The sequence below is a fragment of the Orycteropus afer genome, unplaced genomic scaffold (assembly GCF_000298275.1).
Source record: "Orycteropus afer afer isolate SDZICR_OR568_19922 unplaced genomic scaffold, OryAfe1.0 scaffold00098, whole genome shotgun sequence".
Classification (NCBI taxonomy): Eukaryota; Metazoa; Chordata; class Mammalia; order Tubulidentata; family Orycteropodidae; genus Orycteropus; species Orycteropus afer.
The window spans coordinates 2,483,829-2,501,815 of NW_006921685.1; the positions used below are offsets into that span (position 1 = coordinate 2,483,829).

Sequence of the window (17,987 nt, forward strand, 5' to 3'; positions counted from 1 at the left end):
TATTCCAGGGCCATAGTATTGGGAGACTCACCAGATTTCATCTGACCAGTAATTCTGGTCATTATTGAGTTTTTGGGTTTTGTTCCACGTTTTCCCTCCCACTCTATCCAGGATCTCCAGATTTGACCCTTCCCTGAGCTGCTGGCATTGGAAACCAGGCACCATCTAGTTCTTCTGATCTCAGGGGTCATCGTGTCCTAGGGCTGACTGCTTCTAAATGCCCTTTTTTTTCCTTTCTTTTGTGTGTGTGTGTGTGTTTGTGTGCATTCTTCTTCACTTCTGACACTGGGAGACCATTAGCTGCATCCTAGATTTTTTAGACCTAGCTTTTAAGACCACAGATGCTACTCACCACTGTAGGATGTGGAGCAATGCTCTTATATATTTTGTTGTGCCAATTGAGTCTGATGTCCCCCAGTACTATGGTCCTGACGCAGTAGATCTATTGGATCTCTCTCCCACAGTGTCTGGCTGTCTGTGAGAGATTACTCTGTGTCTGTCTTCCATTGTTTCTGTAAGGACTGCAGGTATTTTGTATCTCTGGTGCCTGTGCAAGATTAGCCTCAGCTGAATCTATCCTTGGTCTAGAGTATACTTCTGTTCACTGACCCCGTCTGATCATCTCAGGTGTTTATGTGTTTATCTGTATAGCCTAGTGTTTGGTGTTAATGGCAATACAGTATGGTGGGCACATTGGTTGGTATTAGCATCTGTTGTCTATCCCTTATGTGTATAATCCAGTGTCCTCCCATTTCCTAATGTTATTATCGAGGTCATATATCCTTCCCATATATCCCTCCCCCACCCATGTCAGTGTGTAAGCCCCAACTAGCCTGAAAATAATCCCTCCACTTCCCTCCCATCCCGGTAACCTACTAGGTGAGTTCCCTTTCCTAAGCAAACTCTTCTGTCTTTTTACAGCAATGGGCTCATACAGTATTTGTCCTTTTGCAATTGATTTAGAATGTGGAAATTATTGAAGAATATCACTGATATCACACACAACTAAAATCTTACTGAAGATAATTAAAAAATGGTTGCAGCAGTATATTGACACAGAACTTCCAGAAATGCAAGCTGGATTCAGAAGGGGACATGGAGTGAGGGATATTACAGCTGATGTCAGAGGGATCTTGGCTCAAAGCAAAGAATACCAGAAAGATGTATACCTGTGTTTGATTGACTATGCAAAGGAATTTGATTGTGTGAATCATAACAAATTGTGGACAACTTTGAGAAGAATGGGAATTCCAGAACACTTAATTGTACTCCTGAGAGGAACCTGTACATAGACCAGGAGGCTGTCATTGGAACAAAACAAGGAGACACTGCATGGTTTAAAATCAGGAAGGGAGTGTGGCAGGGTTGTATCCTTCTACCATACTTACTCAGTCTATATGCTGAGCAAATAATCTGAGAGGCTAGACTATATGAAGAAGAACATGGCATCAGGATTGGAGGAAGGTTCATTAACCTGAGACAAGCAGACAACACAATTTTGCTTGCTGAAAGTGAGGGTGATTTGGAGCACTTACTGATGAAGATTAAGACTACAATCTGCCATATGCATTATACCTCAATATAAAGAAAACAGAAATCCTCACAACTGGACCAATAAATATCATGATAAATGGAGAAAAGACTGAAGTTGTTAAAGACTTTATATTACTTGGTTCTACAATCAGCACCAATGGAAACAGCAGTCAAGATATCAAAAGACGTATTGCATTGGGCAAATCTGTTGCAAAAGACCTCTTTCAAGTGCTGAAGAGCAAAGATATCTCCTTGAAAACTAATATGCATCTAACCCAAGCCATGGTATTTTCAATTGCCTCATTAGCATGTGAGAGCTGGACAATGAGTAAGGAAGACCAAAGAAGAGTTGATCCTTTTGAGTTCCGGTGTTGGCGAAGAATACTCAAAGTACAGTGGACTGCTAAAAGGACTAACAAATCTATTCTGGAAGAAGTGTAGCCAGAATGTTCCGTGGAAGCAAGAATGGAGAGACTTCGTCTCACCTGTTTTGGTCATGTTGTCAGAAGGGACCATTCTCTGGAGAAGGAAGTCATGCTTGCTAAAGTGGAGGGTCTCTGAAAGAGGGGAAGGGCCTCAAGAAGATGGATAGACACAGTGGCTGCAGCAATGAACCCAGGTATAGTAGGGATCATGAGGCTGGCATTAGACTGTTGTACATAAGGTCACTGTGAGTTAGAAAGGACTCAACGGCACCTAATAAGAACAACAACAACAACAGGCATTTAATTCCAAATTCCAGCCAACTAGAACTCTAAACTTGCTCTTCTCTTTTGCTTCACTGAAGGACTTCCATCTAATCAGTTATTCAAATCATAGATGTCCTTAGAAAATATCCTTGACATTATTAAAGTTCAGAATAAAGCAAGATGAGCCTTGCCTAGGCAGAAAAATTAAAGGGTATTTGGACTAGATATTGAAGAAATGTTAAGATTTGATCATAAAAAAATGCAACAAAGACGATCTTAGCAGAGAGAGAGCACAAGCTGAAGAATGAAGCAAAAAAAGTACAGGGAATAAGAAGTAGCTTTATTTGGCTACTGCAAGCAAACATAAAATTAACTTTGCTTATTGGCTTACCATAAATAGCATTAAAAAAATTACTTCCTTGCTTTTTCAGACATAAACATAATTATACTTGTTGTTGTTATTGTTATTTGCCGTTGAGTCAGACCCAACTCATAGCGACCCCTCCTTGGGTTTCCGAGGCATTATCACTACGGAAGTAGATTGCCCAACCTTCCTTCCGAGGAGTGGCTGGTGGGTTTGAACCGCCAGCCTTCTGGTGAGCAGTCAAGTGCCTTAGGCACTATGCTACCAGGCTAAAGCACTTGACTGCTAACCAGAAGGCTGGCGGTTCAAACCCACCAGCCACTCCTCGGAAGAAAGGTTGGGCAATCCTAATTCCGTAGTGATACTGCCTCGGAAACCCAAGGAGGGGTCGCTATGAGTCGGGGTCGACTCGACGGCACATAACAACAACAACAATATGATCATTAACATTCTGACAGATACCACAGAAATACAGAAATATAAAGAAACAATAAACTCCTGAAAAAGAGAAATTATGTCTTAATCTACTATGAAAAGCACACATAAAATAGTTAAGCTGATAACACTAGGTAAGCTATGACTTAAACAAACATTGGCATGGGCCCTGAAAAAAATCTAGAACCCTAGCATGAACCTTAAAGAGAAATGGAAATTGGCAAATGACAAGAGAAAAAGGTGTGTTAAGAAGGGAAAACTAGAAAAGAGTATGATCAAATCAGTAGAAATAGTTGAATAGGGAGGGTGAAGGTCTTAAAAATCCACTGCTGTCCAGTTCATTCTAACTCAAAGCAACCTTATAGAACAAAGTAGAACTGCTCCATAGGGTCTCTAAAGCTGTAAATCTTCACAAAAGCAGACTGTCACATCTTTCCCCCAAAAAGCAAATGATAGGCTTGAACTGTCATTCAGTTAGCAGCTGAGTGTTTAACCATTGGGTCATCAGGGCTCCATGAGCTGACAGGGCTGAAGTTTATTCTATAGAGTAGTAGTAGTTCTGTACTCTGGTAAGAACTAATTCTAGGAAATAATAATGTGCAATCATGGCTGAGAATCAATACATGGGACATGGTAGAACCACTGGAGGTTTTTAAGTAGGCAAAAACACGTTAAAATTTGTCCCAGGACTATCCTTTTTTTGGCACCATCAGAAGAAACAGACTCAAAACTTGTAACAGTGAAATAAAGGCACTCTGATGTAATTTTGTCTTTAAATACTACCTTCATTCTTTGATACCATACAGATGAACTCAAAAGTGTTGATGAGCTTAAACTGATAAACTAATTTTCCTTTAATCTAAATTAGATTAATTTAGATAATACTAAATTAGTACCTATTTAAAAAAACAAAAAACAGCTGCTATTAAGTCTATTCTGACTCATGGCAACCCCATATGTGTGCACCATAGGGTTTTCAATGGCTCATTTTTAGATTAACAGGCCTTTCTTCCAAAGTGCCTCTAGGTGAATTCCAACCTCCAGTCTTTCAGTAGCAGCCGAGCATGTTAACTGGCTGCACCACCCAGGGACTCCTAGTACCTGTTAAAGAGTTAACTTTTGAGGTCAGTCACTGATAAGAAACTACATACTTCTTACTAACCAACCAAAATTTCATTACCAACTCAGGTGTCTTATTTGTGGTCCATTGTAAGTTTAATTTCTAAGTTAACAGTAGTATTAATAATTCTTGTTGTTATGTGCCATCGAGTCGGTCCCGACTCACAGCGATCCCTCCTTAGGTTGCCGAGGCAGTATGACTACAGAAGTAGATTGCCCAACCTTCCTTCCGAGGAGTGGCTGGTGGGTTTGAACCGCCAGCCTTCTGGTTAGCAGTCAAGTGCCTTAGGCACTATGCTACCAGAGCTCCTTAATAATTCTTAGATAGTGTTTATAGATTTTGGAAGAAAAAGTTCTCAAAGGACAGTTTCTTAATAACTTACCAAGATTCAGTTTTTCTTTTGACAGTTTCTAAAAACAATGTTGAAAAACTCTTTTTAGCTTGTGGTTGAATTTCATATTTTGAATCTTGTGTTCTTTTCTGAGATGTTCCTGATCGGTTCCCTCCTTGTGGTCTTTCTGATACTTTATCTTCCATTTCTACTTTCTTCAAAATATCTTTATCATTGAAGTTTAACCTATATATTAAAAGGTTCAAAGTAAGTCAAGCTGAATGACTTCACAAAAGTTGCAGAGTTCTGAGTCATCCTTAAATCCTTTATGGTAACAATATAAAGACCACTTACATCATTTACCAATTTGTAAACTCTTACACAAAATATATAAGGTAAAATATGCCAGAAAAAATAGTACACATATGTCAACAGAAAGATATATAACAGAAAAGAACAGTTAAATTATACTCCCAAGGAAATATGCAGCCTTTGAGCAATGGTTCTCAAACATTTAATGTGAATTTGAAACATTTGAAGAATCTTATTAAAATACACATTCTGATGCAGTACGTCTAGGGTGAGGTTTGAGATTCTGCGTATCTATCAACTCCCAGATAACACTAGTGTTCTTAATCCTCAGATGCAAACTACATTTTGAATAGCAAAGTTTTAGAATATACTTAATGGCTCCAAGAATCACACAAGACTCTAGAGAGAAATTATACTCATTTCAGCGAATACAGTAAAAGATCTTGAAAGATCTACTTTGTTTTCTGTAGATTCAAAATGAAAACCCCAAGAAAGGCCCTTGGTTTACCAGTTTATCATAACTCATCCCCAATAATACTTACGTTTTGCTACCCTAGAAACAACCTGATACTCATTTCCGTATGCAATTAAAATAATATACAGGAAGTACAAATTATTTCTCTTAGCAAGTTATTGTAAGCTTATTATCAGAAATAAAACATATTTTTCCATTGTCTATAGAAAGTTTTACCTCCAAACTTCTCTAAAATACACTTTAAAGTCTTTATTAAATATAAGCTGAATATATACTGAATATATACTATGGTTTTGGCATAACATCTGAATATTCTTTAATCATTACTATATACTACATTAAAAGCCTGAATTACCCATTGTTTAATACAAAAGATTAAATGTTTAAAGTAGGATCAATATTATCTAAATACAAGGTTACCTTTTTTTGGTTTTAAGAGAAATCTCTGTACTTGAAGACAACATATTTATTGAATCCTCAAAAGTGTAAGTCCCTTTCTTTTGGGCAATAGATGGAATAGCATTTTGTGGTAATGTCTTTGTATCTAAAACAACAGAAGGTGGGCCAACAGATAAGTAAAATTCTTCATCAGCTTCACTCCGACGGCCATTTTGTTTGCTACTTGACACACTTTCCAAATCAGGTATATTTTCAGAACCAGATGCCACAATTTTCTGATAAACTTCATGGGCCTGAGCTAGAAGAAAATTATATAAAGACAGTGGTCAATTAAAAAATAATAACAACAACACTGGAATCAAATGTATTTTTTTTAAATATAACAATGTTTAATTAGAAGTAACCTTCAGATGACTAAGGTCATTAAGATTAGAATCAAAAATCTGTAGTTAAAATACATAAACACCCCAAAAATTCTAATTTATGAAACTAATGAAATGAGGCATATAGTTTATCCATGCTATCTAAAGTTTTGAAATGACAGATATCTTCAAATATAAAAAATTCACAAGTTTATTGATATGGTTTTGAGGTTTGAATGAAAATATATGCAGCTAAAGCAATGAAGTCACCTAAAGAAACTAGGAGATTCTTTCTTCAGGCTGACAGTTAATAAGCTAGGGTAACTAAATGGCACATATTTACACAAATGCATACATACATAGACATAATAGGACAAAATATAAGTACTTTTTTTTTTTTTTCTTATCAGGAGCTCTAGTAGTGTAATGGTTAAGGTGTTTTGGCTGTTAACCAAAAGGTCAGTGGTTTGAACCACAACTACTCCATGTAAGAAAAATGGGGCAGTCTGATTCCATAAAGATTTACAGCTTTGGAAACCCAATGGAGTTCACTATGAGTAGGAATCAACTCAATGGCAGTGAGTTTGTGTATATATATATATGCCTTAACCTTCAAATATCAAAGAAATCTAAACTAGCTGGGTAGTATTAATATTGCTTATACTCTTAAAAAGTAAAGATTAAAAATCTAAATGAAACTTGAAAAGAGCTTTTGGTTCTAGAACAAGATGATGTAGACTCATTTTCCCCACTTCTCCCATCTAAATACAACTACGTGCCCTGGAAATGATCTATCAAAAAATGATAATCAGATTCTGAAAACTAGAAGAAAGAACCCAGACTGGCTAGGAACCTCAAGATTTAAGGTGGTGAGCTCAATGACTTTTCTTTTATTCTCTCATAATCCTTCTATGAGAAACCCTGGTTGCACAGTAGTTAAAGCACTCAGCTACTAAACGAAACACTGGCATTTTGGCAGTTCAAACCCACCAGCCACTCCTCGGAAAGAAGATGGGGCAATCTACTTCCGTAGTGATACTGCCTCAGAAACCCAAGGAGGAGTCGCTATAAGTTGGGTCCAACTTGACGGCACGTAACAACAACAACAACAGCTTCTCCATAGGAGAAAAATGTGGCAGCTTGCTTTGGAAAGATTATAGCCTTTGAAAGACTATAGACTTCTTAGAAATAGAAGCCCTACTTCTATTCGGGGTGGCTGTGACTCAGAATCAACTCCACAGCAATGGGTTTGTTTCTCATTTTTCTTATACCCTCCGTAGGTCTCTATAGAGGACTGCAACACACAATCACCACCAATAGCACAGGAGGAACACGTAAACATACATAAACACACAAAAACACCTACACTTTCTGGCCAAAGAGTGTTCTGAATAGGAGTTCATTATCAAATAAGTGAATCACAAATACTTTCTGCCATCAAATGGATTTCATTCTTTTAAAAGTTGTTCTTCTTTTTGGTAGAGGGGTGTGTTTGTTAAAGTTGTGTGTCACCCTGGCTGGGCCCTGGTTTTGAGTGGCTCTGCAGCTGGAAGTACTTATTCCCCACGATGAGATTGTAATCACCTTCATGGTGGAATCTGCTGTGAGTAGCTAGGGAGCAGCCTCTATGCTGTGGTCTGCTTCTAGTATATAAGGAGAAACTTAGGGAAAGGTCTCTAGCTTTTGGTACATATGGATCCTACATTTGGCCAAGACTGCATCTCAGTGACGTGCCAGGTTGCCTGCCAATCTTGAGATTGTTCCTGGACTTGAAATAGTGGCCTGCCATGCTGTCTGCTAATCTTGGGACTGTGCCATTTGACTTATCAATCTTGGGTTCATCAGCCTCAGCAGCCAGCAACTGCATGAGTCAGAAAAAGCCTCCAGCTTTAGTGGGCCTAAAAGAGAAGGCAGAGCTAAACTAAGGTTGAGCGGTATTCACGCAGCCCTCTACTTGTGTTATTTCTGTTAACAGCAGCAGCACAAAACCAAGACAAGAGGTAGTTTTAAATTTTAATAAAGTTGAATTTATCAATTGCTTTCATAAATTATACTTTTAGTGTTTTATCTAAAAACTCATCATGAAAGCCACAATCACCTAATTTTTTACTAAGTTTTCTTCTAAAAGTTTTACACCTTCGCATTTTCCATTTAGGTCTAGGATTCATTTTAATTTGTATGAGAGGTGTAAGGCACAAATTTAGATTTCTTTTTTGTATATATATTTCAATGACTCTGGTACCAGTGAAATATCTTTGTTCTTTGGTCAAAGTTAATTGATTATATCTGTGTGGATCTCTTTTGGGGATCTCCATTCTGTGCCATACTCATCTGTCAGTTTGTCATATTGTGTGTGGTGGCTTGAGTGTTTCTGTAAGGCTAGACGCTATGCCACCAGTATTTCTAATATCAGCAAGGTCACCCACAGTAGACAGGTTTCAGTGGTGCTTCCAGACTAAGACTGGCAAGAAAGGGGATAGCCACTTCTCAAAGAACTGGCCTGTGAAAACTTTATGAATAGCCCTGAAACACTATCTAATTTAGTTCCAGAAGACGAGCCCCTCAGGTCAGTAGGCACTCAAAATATGACTGGGGAAAAGCTGCCACAGAGTAAACCTTAATGAGGTAGATGGAATAAAAGCTTTCAGGACCTCCATATGCTGACAGGTAATGATTCAAAATTAGAAAAAACAGCTGCAAAAACCATTAATAATTGGAACACTGAATGTCTAAAGAATGAATCTAGGTAAATTGTTGTTGTTGTTGTTAGGTGCTGTCGAGTCGTCTTTGATTCACTGTGACCTTGCGTACAACAGAACAAAACACTGCCAGGTCCTGTGCCAGACTCACAATCCCTGCCATACCTGAGCCCATCGTTGTAGCCACTATGTCAATCCATCTTGTTGAGGGTATTGGAGTTATCAAAAATGAAATGGAATGCATAAAGATCAATATTCTAGGCATTAGTGAGCTGAAATAGACTGGCATTGGCCCACTATGAATTAGATAATCGTATGCACTAATATGCAGGGAATGACAAATTGAAAGGGAATGGTATCACATTCATCATCACAAAGAATGTTCAAAATCTATCCTAAAGTACAATGCTGCCAGTGATAGGATAATATCCATACGCCTACAATGAAGACCAGTTAATATTATTATTAAAATTTAAAGATCAACCACTAAAGCCAATGACAAAGAAACTGAAGAATTTTACCAACTTCTGCAGTCTGAAATTGACCAAACATGCCATTCAGATGTGTTGATGATCACTGGTGATTGGAATGCAAAAGTTGGAAACAAAGAAGAATCACCAGTAGTTGGAAAATGTGGCCCTGGTGACAGAAATGAGGCCGAAGATTGCATGGCAGAATTTTGCAAGACTCCCAACTTATTTATTGCAAATACCTTTTTTCAACAACATAAACAGCAGCTATACACATGGACCTTACCAGATGGAATACACAGGAATCAGATCAACTACTTCTGTGGGAAGAGGCAATGGAGAAGTTCAGTATCTTCAGCCAAAGCAAGGTCAGGAGGTGACTGTAGAACAGACCATCAATTGCTCATATGCAAGTTCAAGTTGAAGCTGAAGATAACTTTAAAAAGTCCACAGAGCCAAAAAAAAAAAAAAAAAAAAATGACCTTGATTATATCCCATCTGAATTTAGAGACCATCTATAGAATAGCTTCAATGAACTGAACACCAATGACCAAAAACCAGATGAACTGTAGGATGATATCAAGAACATCATACAGGAAGAAAGCAAAAGGTCATTAAAAAGACAGGAAAGGAAGAAAAGACCAAAATGGATGTCAGGATACAATCTGAAAATTGCTCTTGAATGGAGAGTAGCTAAAGCAAATGGAAGAAATGACAAGGTAAAAGAGCTGAACAGAAGATTTCAAATAGCCTCTTGAGAAGATAGTCAATTATAATGAAATGTGCAGACCTGGAGTTAGAAAACAAAGAGGAAGAACATGCTTGGCATATTTCAAGCTGAAAGAATTGAAGAAAAAATTCAAGCCTCAAGTTGCAATATTTAAAGATTCTATCGACAAAATATAATGATGCAGGAGGCATCAAAAGAAGATGGAAGGAATACACAAGAGTCACTCTACAAAAAAGAATTGGTTGATGTTCAACTATTTCAAGAGGTAACATATAATCAAGAACCAATGGTATTGAAGGAAGAAGTCAAAGCTGTACTGAAAGAAGTGGTGATAAACAAGGCTCCAAGAATTGACAGAATCCACTGAAATATTTCAACAAAGGGATGTTGTGCTGGAGGCACTTAACTCATCTATGCCAAGAAATTTGGATAACAGCTATCAGGCCAACTAACTAGAAGAGTTCTGTTTGTACCTATTGCAAAGAAAGGTGATCCAACAAAATGTGGGAATTATTGAACAATATCATGAATACCACTCATAGATAATTTTGCTGGAAATAATTAAAAATGGTTACAGCAGTATATTGACAGGGAACTTCCAGAAATCCAAGCTAGATTCAGAAAAGGATGTAGAATGACGGACATCATTAGTGATGTCAGATGGATCTTAGCTGAAAGCAAAGAATACCAAAAAGATGTTTACTTGTATTTTACTGACTATGCAAAAGTATTTGACTGTGTGTGTCATAACAAATTATGAACAACATTGAGAAGAACGAGAATTCCAGAAGACTTAATTGTGCTCATGAGGAACCTGTACACAGTCCAGGAGGCTTTGTTCAAACACAACAAGAGGATACTGCATGATTTAAAACCAGGAAGGGCATTTGTCAGGGTTATATCCTTTCACCATACTTATTCAGTCTGTATGCTGAGCAAATAATCTGAGAAGCCGGACTACATGAAGAAGAATGAAGCATCAGGATTGAAGGAAGACTAACAACCTTCCACACACAGATGACACAACCTTGTCTGCTGGAAGTGAAGATGACTTGAAGCACTTACTGATGAACATGAAAGAATATAGTAGTCAGTATGGATTATACTTCAACATAAACAACATGAAAACCCTCATAACTGGACCAAGAAGCAACATCATGATAAATGGAGAAAAGACTGAGGTTGTCAAAAATTTCATATTTGGATCCACAATCAACACTCACGGAAGCAGCAGTCAAGAAATCAGATGTCGTATTGCACTAGGAAAATGTGATGCAAAAGACCTCTTTAAAGTTCTGAAGAGCAAAGATATCTCTTTGAAGACTAAAGTGTGCCTAACACAAGCCATGATATTTTCAATCACCATGTATGCGTATGTAAGCTAGACAATGAATAAAGAAGATTGTAGAAGAATTGATGCTTTTGAATTAGTGGTGGCGAAGGATACTGAAAATACCATGGACTACCAGAATAACAAGTAAATCTGTCCTGGACGAAGTGCAGCAGGAATGCTCCTTGGAGGTAAGAATGGCCAGACTTCGTCTCCCTTACTTTGGTCATGCTGTCAAAAGGGACCATATCCTGGAGTAGGATACCATGCTTGGTAAAGTGGAAGGTCACTGAAAAAGGTAAAGACCGTCAATGGGATGTGGCTACAACGATGAGCTCAAGTATAGCAAGGACTGTGAGAATGACACAAGAAGGGGCAGTGTTTCGTTCTGTTGTACACAGGGTTGCTATGAATCAGAGCCAACTCAACAGCACCTAACAACAACTAACATTCTGTGCCACTGATCAATGTGTCTGATCACATACACTGATAGCTGTAGGTTTATAGTAAGTCTTGAAATTAGATCCTGTGAATGATACTACTTTCCTCTTCTATTCATTATTATGCCAGCTATTCTACGTCTTCTGTATTTCCATCTAAACTTTAATATTATTTTTTCAAAAGAATTCAAAATGGAGTTGCATCAGAAATCACCATGCTATCTCTCTCTAGCATCTTAGTGTTTGAAAAACTATGTACAGCAGTTTGAATTAGGGATTCTGGTGCTCTGAACAGCTCACTGAGTCAGAGTGCACCAAACTTCTTGTTGTTGTTATTATGTGCCGTGGAGTCAGGCCTGACTCATAGCGACCCCTCCTTGGGTTTCCGAGGCAGTATCACTACGGAAGTAGATTCCCCCACCCCCCATCTTCCTTCCGAGGAGTGGCTGGTGGGTTTGAACCGTCAGCCTTCTGGTTAGCAGTCAAGTGTCTTAGGCACTACGCGACCAGAGCTCCCAAACTTAGGGGAGTAGAATTAGAAAGGAGAAAGGGACAGGAGAAAAAAAAAAATAACAAGATCAGAAGATCTATCCCGCGGAGCGCCGACAGGCAGCCCAGAAAGGCCATCAGAGACCTCCCTGGGGGAGCGCTGACTAACAGGCAAGAAAGGCCATCTGAGACTTCCCTGGGTTAAGGAAGAAGATACACCACACCAGCATACCAGTAACCACACCAGCATACCAGCAATCACCCCAAGGATCTACCTTCAGCACCTGATTTTATCGGTAACTTGGGTCGGCTAGGTGCAAACAGGCACGCCCAGCGCCCAAGAGATGCGAGCAGAGTCCACTAGGGCTGCAAGCAGAGAGTCCACTAGGGCCACAAGAGGGCAGGCCAGGGAAGATGCCCCAAGCAGCAGATCACCGATCAGGCTTAGGTCAGTTTAGTGGCATTGAGGAGCCCATGCTTGAGTGTGTCACTAATACTGGGACTACGGGTTACACGTGGGCACTGGCTCCTGCACTGCTGAAACCAAGTGGCTCTTTGGTGCCGCAGGTGGGCAGACCCAGATAGGAACTCCTGCGGCAGATCACAGAGCTGGGCAGTTGTCTTGGGTAGGCTTTTTGGCACCGAGGGGCCTTGGGAGCAGGGTTTTCGCATGTGTCTGAGCCGGGTGGAAAGTGGTGAACCCCCAACAAATGGAGTCTTTGCTGAAATTCAGCTGTGGGCCTGTGAGTAACAGTACAATGTCATCATTAGCAGCCCGCTCAAAGCCCTAGAAACCACCCTTAGCAACGTGGAACTGGCCTTTTTTCTCACTTTTGCTCCCAACTTCTCCAACAATACCCTCACTTATCCAATAGAAGTAACCACATTCAGCCACTGGTTTGAATTCTAAACCCTCTTTACGGCAAACAGAAATTTATATCCACATTTCACACAGTGATTCCACCATCACAAAGGAAACTGCAGAGCAACCCAGCATACTTGAATTAATAACTAAAAAAATAAAATACACCAACTTCACCTTTTCAAAATATTAAATCATAAAACCAAGACAAAACAAATCAATATATAACCAACAATTAAAGACAACCCCAAAATGTCTAGGAAAAAAACAGGTAACCTCAAATCAAACAAAAAAACAGGACAAGACATTAGAAGCAAAACTATAAACAAAGGTCTCAATAAACAAAGAGGAACAGGAGGCAATAAATTATCTGAGAAGGAATTTAGAAGATATGTTTGTAGAGCTTTACAAGAGCCTAAGGAAATCCCAAACAGAAACAAGGAGACCACAGTTTCCTGGAAGAACTCAGGAAAATCATTCAAGAACAAAATAACAAGATTAATGCACAATCAGAACTCATACAAAAATAGCAGTTAGAAATCCAGAAGATGAATACCAAAATTACAGAATTACACAACACAGTACAAGCACAAAAGAGTAGGTTAGAACTGGCTGAAGAATGCATATCCCAACTAGAAGACAAATCCCTGGACACCAACCTATATGAAGAAAAATCAGAACAAAGACTTAAGAGGAATGAAGAAAACCTAAGAATTACAGGGGATGCCATGAAAAGAAACCACTTAAGACTCATTGGAACTCCAGAACAAGAAGAGGGGAAAAAAACACTGAGAAAATTGTGGAAGACCTGCTAACAGAAAACTTTCCCGATATCATGAAGGAAGAAAAGCTATTTATCCAAGAAACCCATAGAACCCCACACAAGATAGATCCCAAGTGAAAAACACCAAGGTATATTATAATCAAACTCTCTAAAAACAAAGACAAAGAAAAAATTTTACTGGGCTGCCTGGGACAAAAGAAATATTGCTTATAATAAACAAACAGTTAGGCTGAGCTCCAATTACTCAGCAGAAATATGCAGGCAAGAAGGCAATGTGACAGCATATATAAAACACTGAAGGCAAAGAACTTCCAACCAAGACCTATATCCAGCCAAATTATCCATCAAATATGAGGGCGAAATCAAGGCATTCTCAGACAAACAAAAATTAAGGGACTTTGTGAAAACCAGACCAACCCTACAACAAATGCTTAAGGAACTCCTTCCACTAGAGAACCCACAACAGAGATCAACAAAATCAAAACACGTGGCATCAACACTAAAACCAAATGAGAAATAGAAACTCAAAATAAGACCATAAAACACTGCACACTAAACACCAAGGAAGTCAATCAGCACATAACAACATCAACTAACCTATTAGAGGGAGAAAAACGGCTGGGTACAAACTTACAAATGGAGAAGAAAATGTCTTCACAGTATGCACTGTACTAAAAATGTTGAGTCAAGAAAATACTCCAAGGTAACCCCAGAGAAAATTAACAATCCCCCTAAGCAAATTCAGAAGGGAGGAAAACATATAGGTTTAATAAGCACAAAACCAACAACAAAGAAGAAAAGAGAGAAAGAATTAGGCAACAAACCGAACTCAGCACAGAAAAGTACACGGACCAAGGAAACACCAACACAACAAAAAAACACATTAGAATGACAGCACCAATTCACACCTATCACTAATTACACTAAATGTGAATGAATTAAATGCCCTTATCAAAATAAAGACAGTGGCAGACTGGATAAGAAAAGAAGACCCACTGATATGCTGCCTACAAGCACACACCTTAGACACAAAGATAAAAACAAATTAAGAGTTAAGGGGTAGAAAAAAATGTACCAAGCCAATGGTAACCAAAACAGAGCAGGAGTGGCCATACTAATTTCTGATAAAATACACATTAAGGTGAAAAATATCATGAGACAAAGAAAGACATTATAGGATGCTGAAAGGGTCAATTGACAAAGAAGACGTTACAATAATAAATATTTATGCACCCAATGAAAGTGCTCCAGAATACGTGAAGCAAATATTAACTGAATTAAAAGGGACAATAGTCAACTCTACAATAGTAGTAGGAGGCTTTAACATACCACTTTCAAAGAGAGATAGGTCAACTAGAAAAACTCAACAAAGATACAGAAGAACTCCACAATACAATCAACCAAGTCGATGTCATTGACATACACAGAGCATTTCACCCAACAAAAGCAAAATTCACATTCTTCTCCAGCACACATGTATCCTTCTCCAGAATAAACCGTATTTTAGGACATAAAACAAGCCTCAATAAATTCAAAAGCACTGAAATACTACAAAGCATCTTCTCAGACCACAATGCTATAAAAATTAGAAATTAATAATAGGAAGACCAAGGAAAAAACATCAAACATATGGAAGCTGAACAATTCACTGCTCAAAATCTACTGGGTAATAGAACAAACACAAACTGAAATAAAAAAAATTCCTAGAAACAAATGAGAATGAAGATACATCATACCAAAACCTATGGGACACAGGAAAAGCAGTACTCAGAGGACACTTTATAGCAATAAATGCATACATCAAAAAGAGGAAACAAAAGCAACACTCTAATTCATCAACTCCAACAACTAGAAATAGAACAACAAAAGAATCCCACAGCATGGAGAAGCAAGGAAATAATAAAGATTTAATAAAGATCAGAGCAGAAATAAATGAAACAGAAAACAAAAAAAAAAAAGAAAATCAACAACAAAAAAAAAGCCGGTTCTTGGAAAAGCTTAATGAAATTGATAAACCATTGGCAGATCTAACAAAAGAAAAGAAAGAGAAGATCCAAATCACAAGAATTGTAAACAAAATGGGTGTCAACACAACAGAACCAACAGAAATAAAAAAACATATTGACAGAATATTATGAAAAAATGTACTCCAACAGATTTGAGAACCTAGAAGACATGGAGAAGTTTCTAGAATAAAGACCTACCCAAACGACCCCACTCAGAGGTAGAATACTTGAACAGACCTATAACAAAAGAAGAAATTGAACAGGTCATAAAAAAATTTCCCACAAAGAAAAGCCCTGGCCCTTTTGGCTTCACTGGAGAATTTTACCAAATATTCAAAGAAGAGTTGACACGTATGCTACTCATGCTATTCCAGAACATAGATAAAGATGGAATACTTCCAAACTCACTTTTATGAAGCAAGCATAACACTAATACCAAACGAAGGAAAGAAGACACCACTAGAAAGGAAAACTACAGACCAATATTCCTCATAGATGCAAAACTCCTTAACAAAATCGAAGCCACCATAACCCAACAATGCATCAAAAAATTAATACACCTGGACCAAGTGGGATTCACACCAGTTTTACAAGGGTGGTTCAACATCATAAAAACAATCAATGTAATCCTCCACATAAACAAAAGAAAAGAACCATATATCAATCGATGAAGAAAAAGCATTTGATAAAATCCAACATCCATTCCTGTTCAGAACTCTCAGCAAAAAAGGGACAGAAGGGATATTCCTCATCTTAATAAAGGGTATATATGCAAAGCCAACAGCCAACACCATTATTAATGGAGAAAGACTCAAGGCACTTTCCTTATGAATGGGAACCAGACCAGGATGCCCTCTATCACCACCTTCCATTTAACATTGTATTGGAAGTCCTGGCCAGGGCAAGAAGGCAAGAAAGAGAAATAAAAGGGACAAAAATTGGCATGGAGGAACTAAAACTATCTCTATTTGCAGATGATATGATCCTGTACATAGAAAATCCAAGGGTCTCAATAAAAAACACTATTGGAACTAATAGAGAAGTTCAGCAAAGTGGCAGGATACAAGGTCCACATACAAAAATCAGTTGGATTCCTCTACACTAACAAAGAGTCCTCTGATAAAGAAACAAGGGAAACAATACCAATTATAATAGCTACTAAAAAGATAAAATATCTAGGAATAAACCTCACCAGAGACACAAATGAAGGGATCCAGGTGAGGAAAGGGCTTTCAGGCACCCTGAAAGTAGCAGGGTGGGAGAGCCAGAAGAAAAGGGATAAAAAAGCCAGGAACTCGGACAGAGGAGCAGTCAGATGAAGGGATCCAGGTGAAGAGAGGAACTCAGGCACGCCCAAAGCAGCAGGGCGGGAGAGCGGGAGAAAGGGGATTAGAAGGCCTAGGAATCTGAACAGAGGAGGAGTCAACCGCAGGGACCAAGGTAAGGGTGGTACAAGAGGCTTCCAACAGGGAGGCAAACTTGTCTGTCGGTTTGTCCTACTGTGGTGACGTGCTGATATGAGTTTTTAGGCTGAGCCACTGGTGTTTCAAAGCCAGTGGAGTGCACATGGTGCACAGGTATAAGCCCAGCTTACACACTGAGACAGACTAGGAAGAAGGAAAAGGCCTTTCAATTCTCAAATAATTGGCCAGGGAAAACATTATGAATAGCAAAGAAACAATGTATGATACATTATCACACAACTTTATGAATAGTCCGGTTAGGTTAGAAGGCTCTCAAAATAGGACTGAGAAAGAGCTGCATCATCTGAGTAAACCCAGTCTTACTCCTCTGGATAAGGTAAAGCTTTCGAAAACGCTATTTGCTGATGTGGCACCACTCCAATTGAAGAGAAACAGCTACAGACATCCATTAATCATCGGAACATGGAAAGTACGAAGTATGAATCTAGGAAAATTAGAAGTTATCAAAAATGAAATGGAATGCATAAAGATTGATATCCTCGGCATTAGTGAGCAGAAATGGACTGGTTTTGGCCATTCTGAATCAGACAACCACGTGATCTACTATGCCGGGAATGACAGTTTGAAGAGGAATGCCGTGGCATTCATCATCACAAAGGATGTTTCAAGATCTGTCCTGAAGTACAATGCTGTCAGTGATAGGATAATAGCCATACGCCTACAAGGAAGACCC

The 17,987-nt window shown here is 38.6% G+C and overlaps 1 protein-coding gene across 1 annotated transcript in view; it reads right to left on the minus strand.

Moving 5' to 3' along the window:
- The window catches only part of CENPC (centromere protein C), a 186,485-nt gene that overhangs the window by 110,561 nt on the left and 57,937 nt on the right, over positions 1–17,987 (minus strand). The window contains exons 8-9 of the mRNA XM_042781212.1: positions 5,680–5,956; positions 4,524–4,718 (exon numbers count right to left, since the gene is read on the minus strand). Of these exons, the coding sequence (XP_042637146.1) occupies positions 4,524–4,718; positions 5,680–5,956 (472 nt within the window). The remainder of the gene's footprint in view (positions 1–4,523; positions 4,719–5,679; positions 5,957–17,987) is intronic.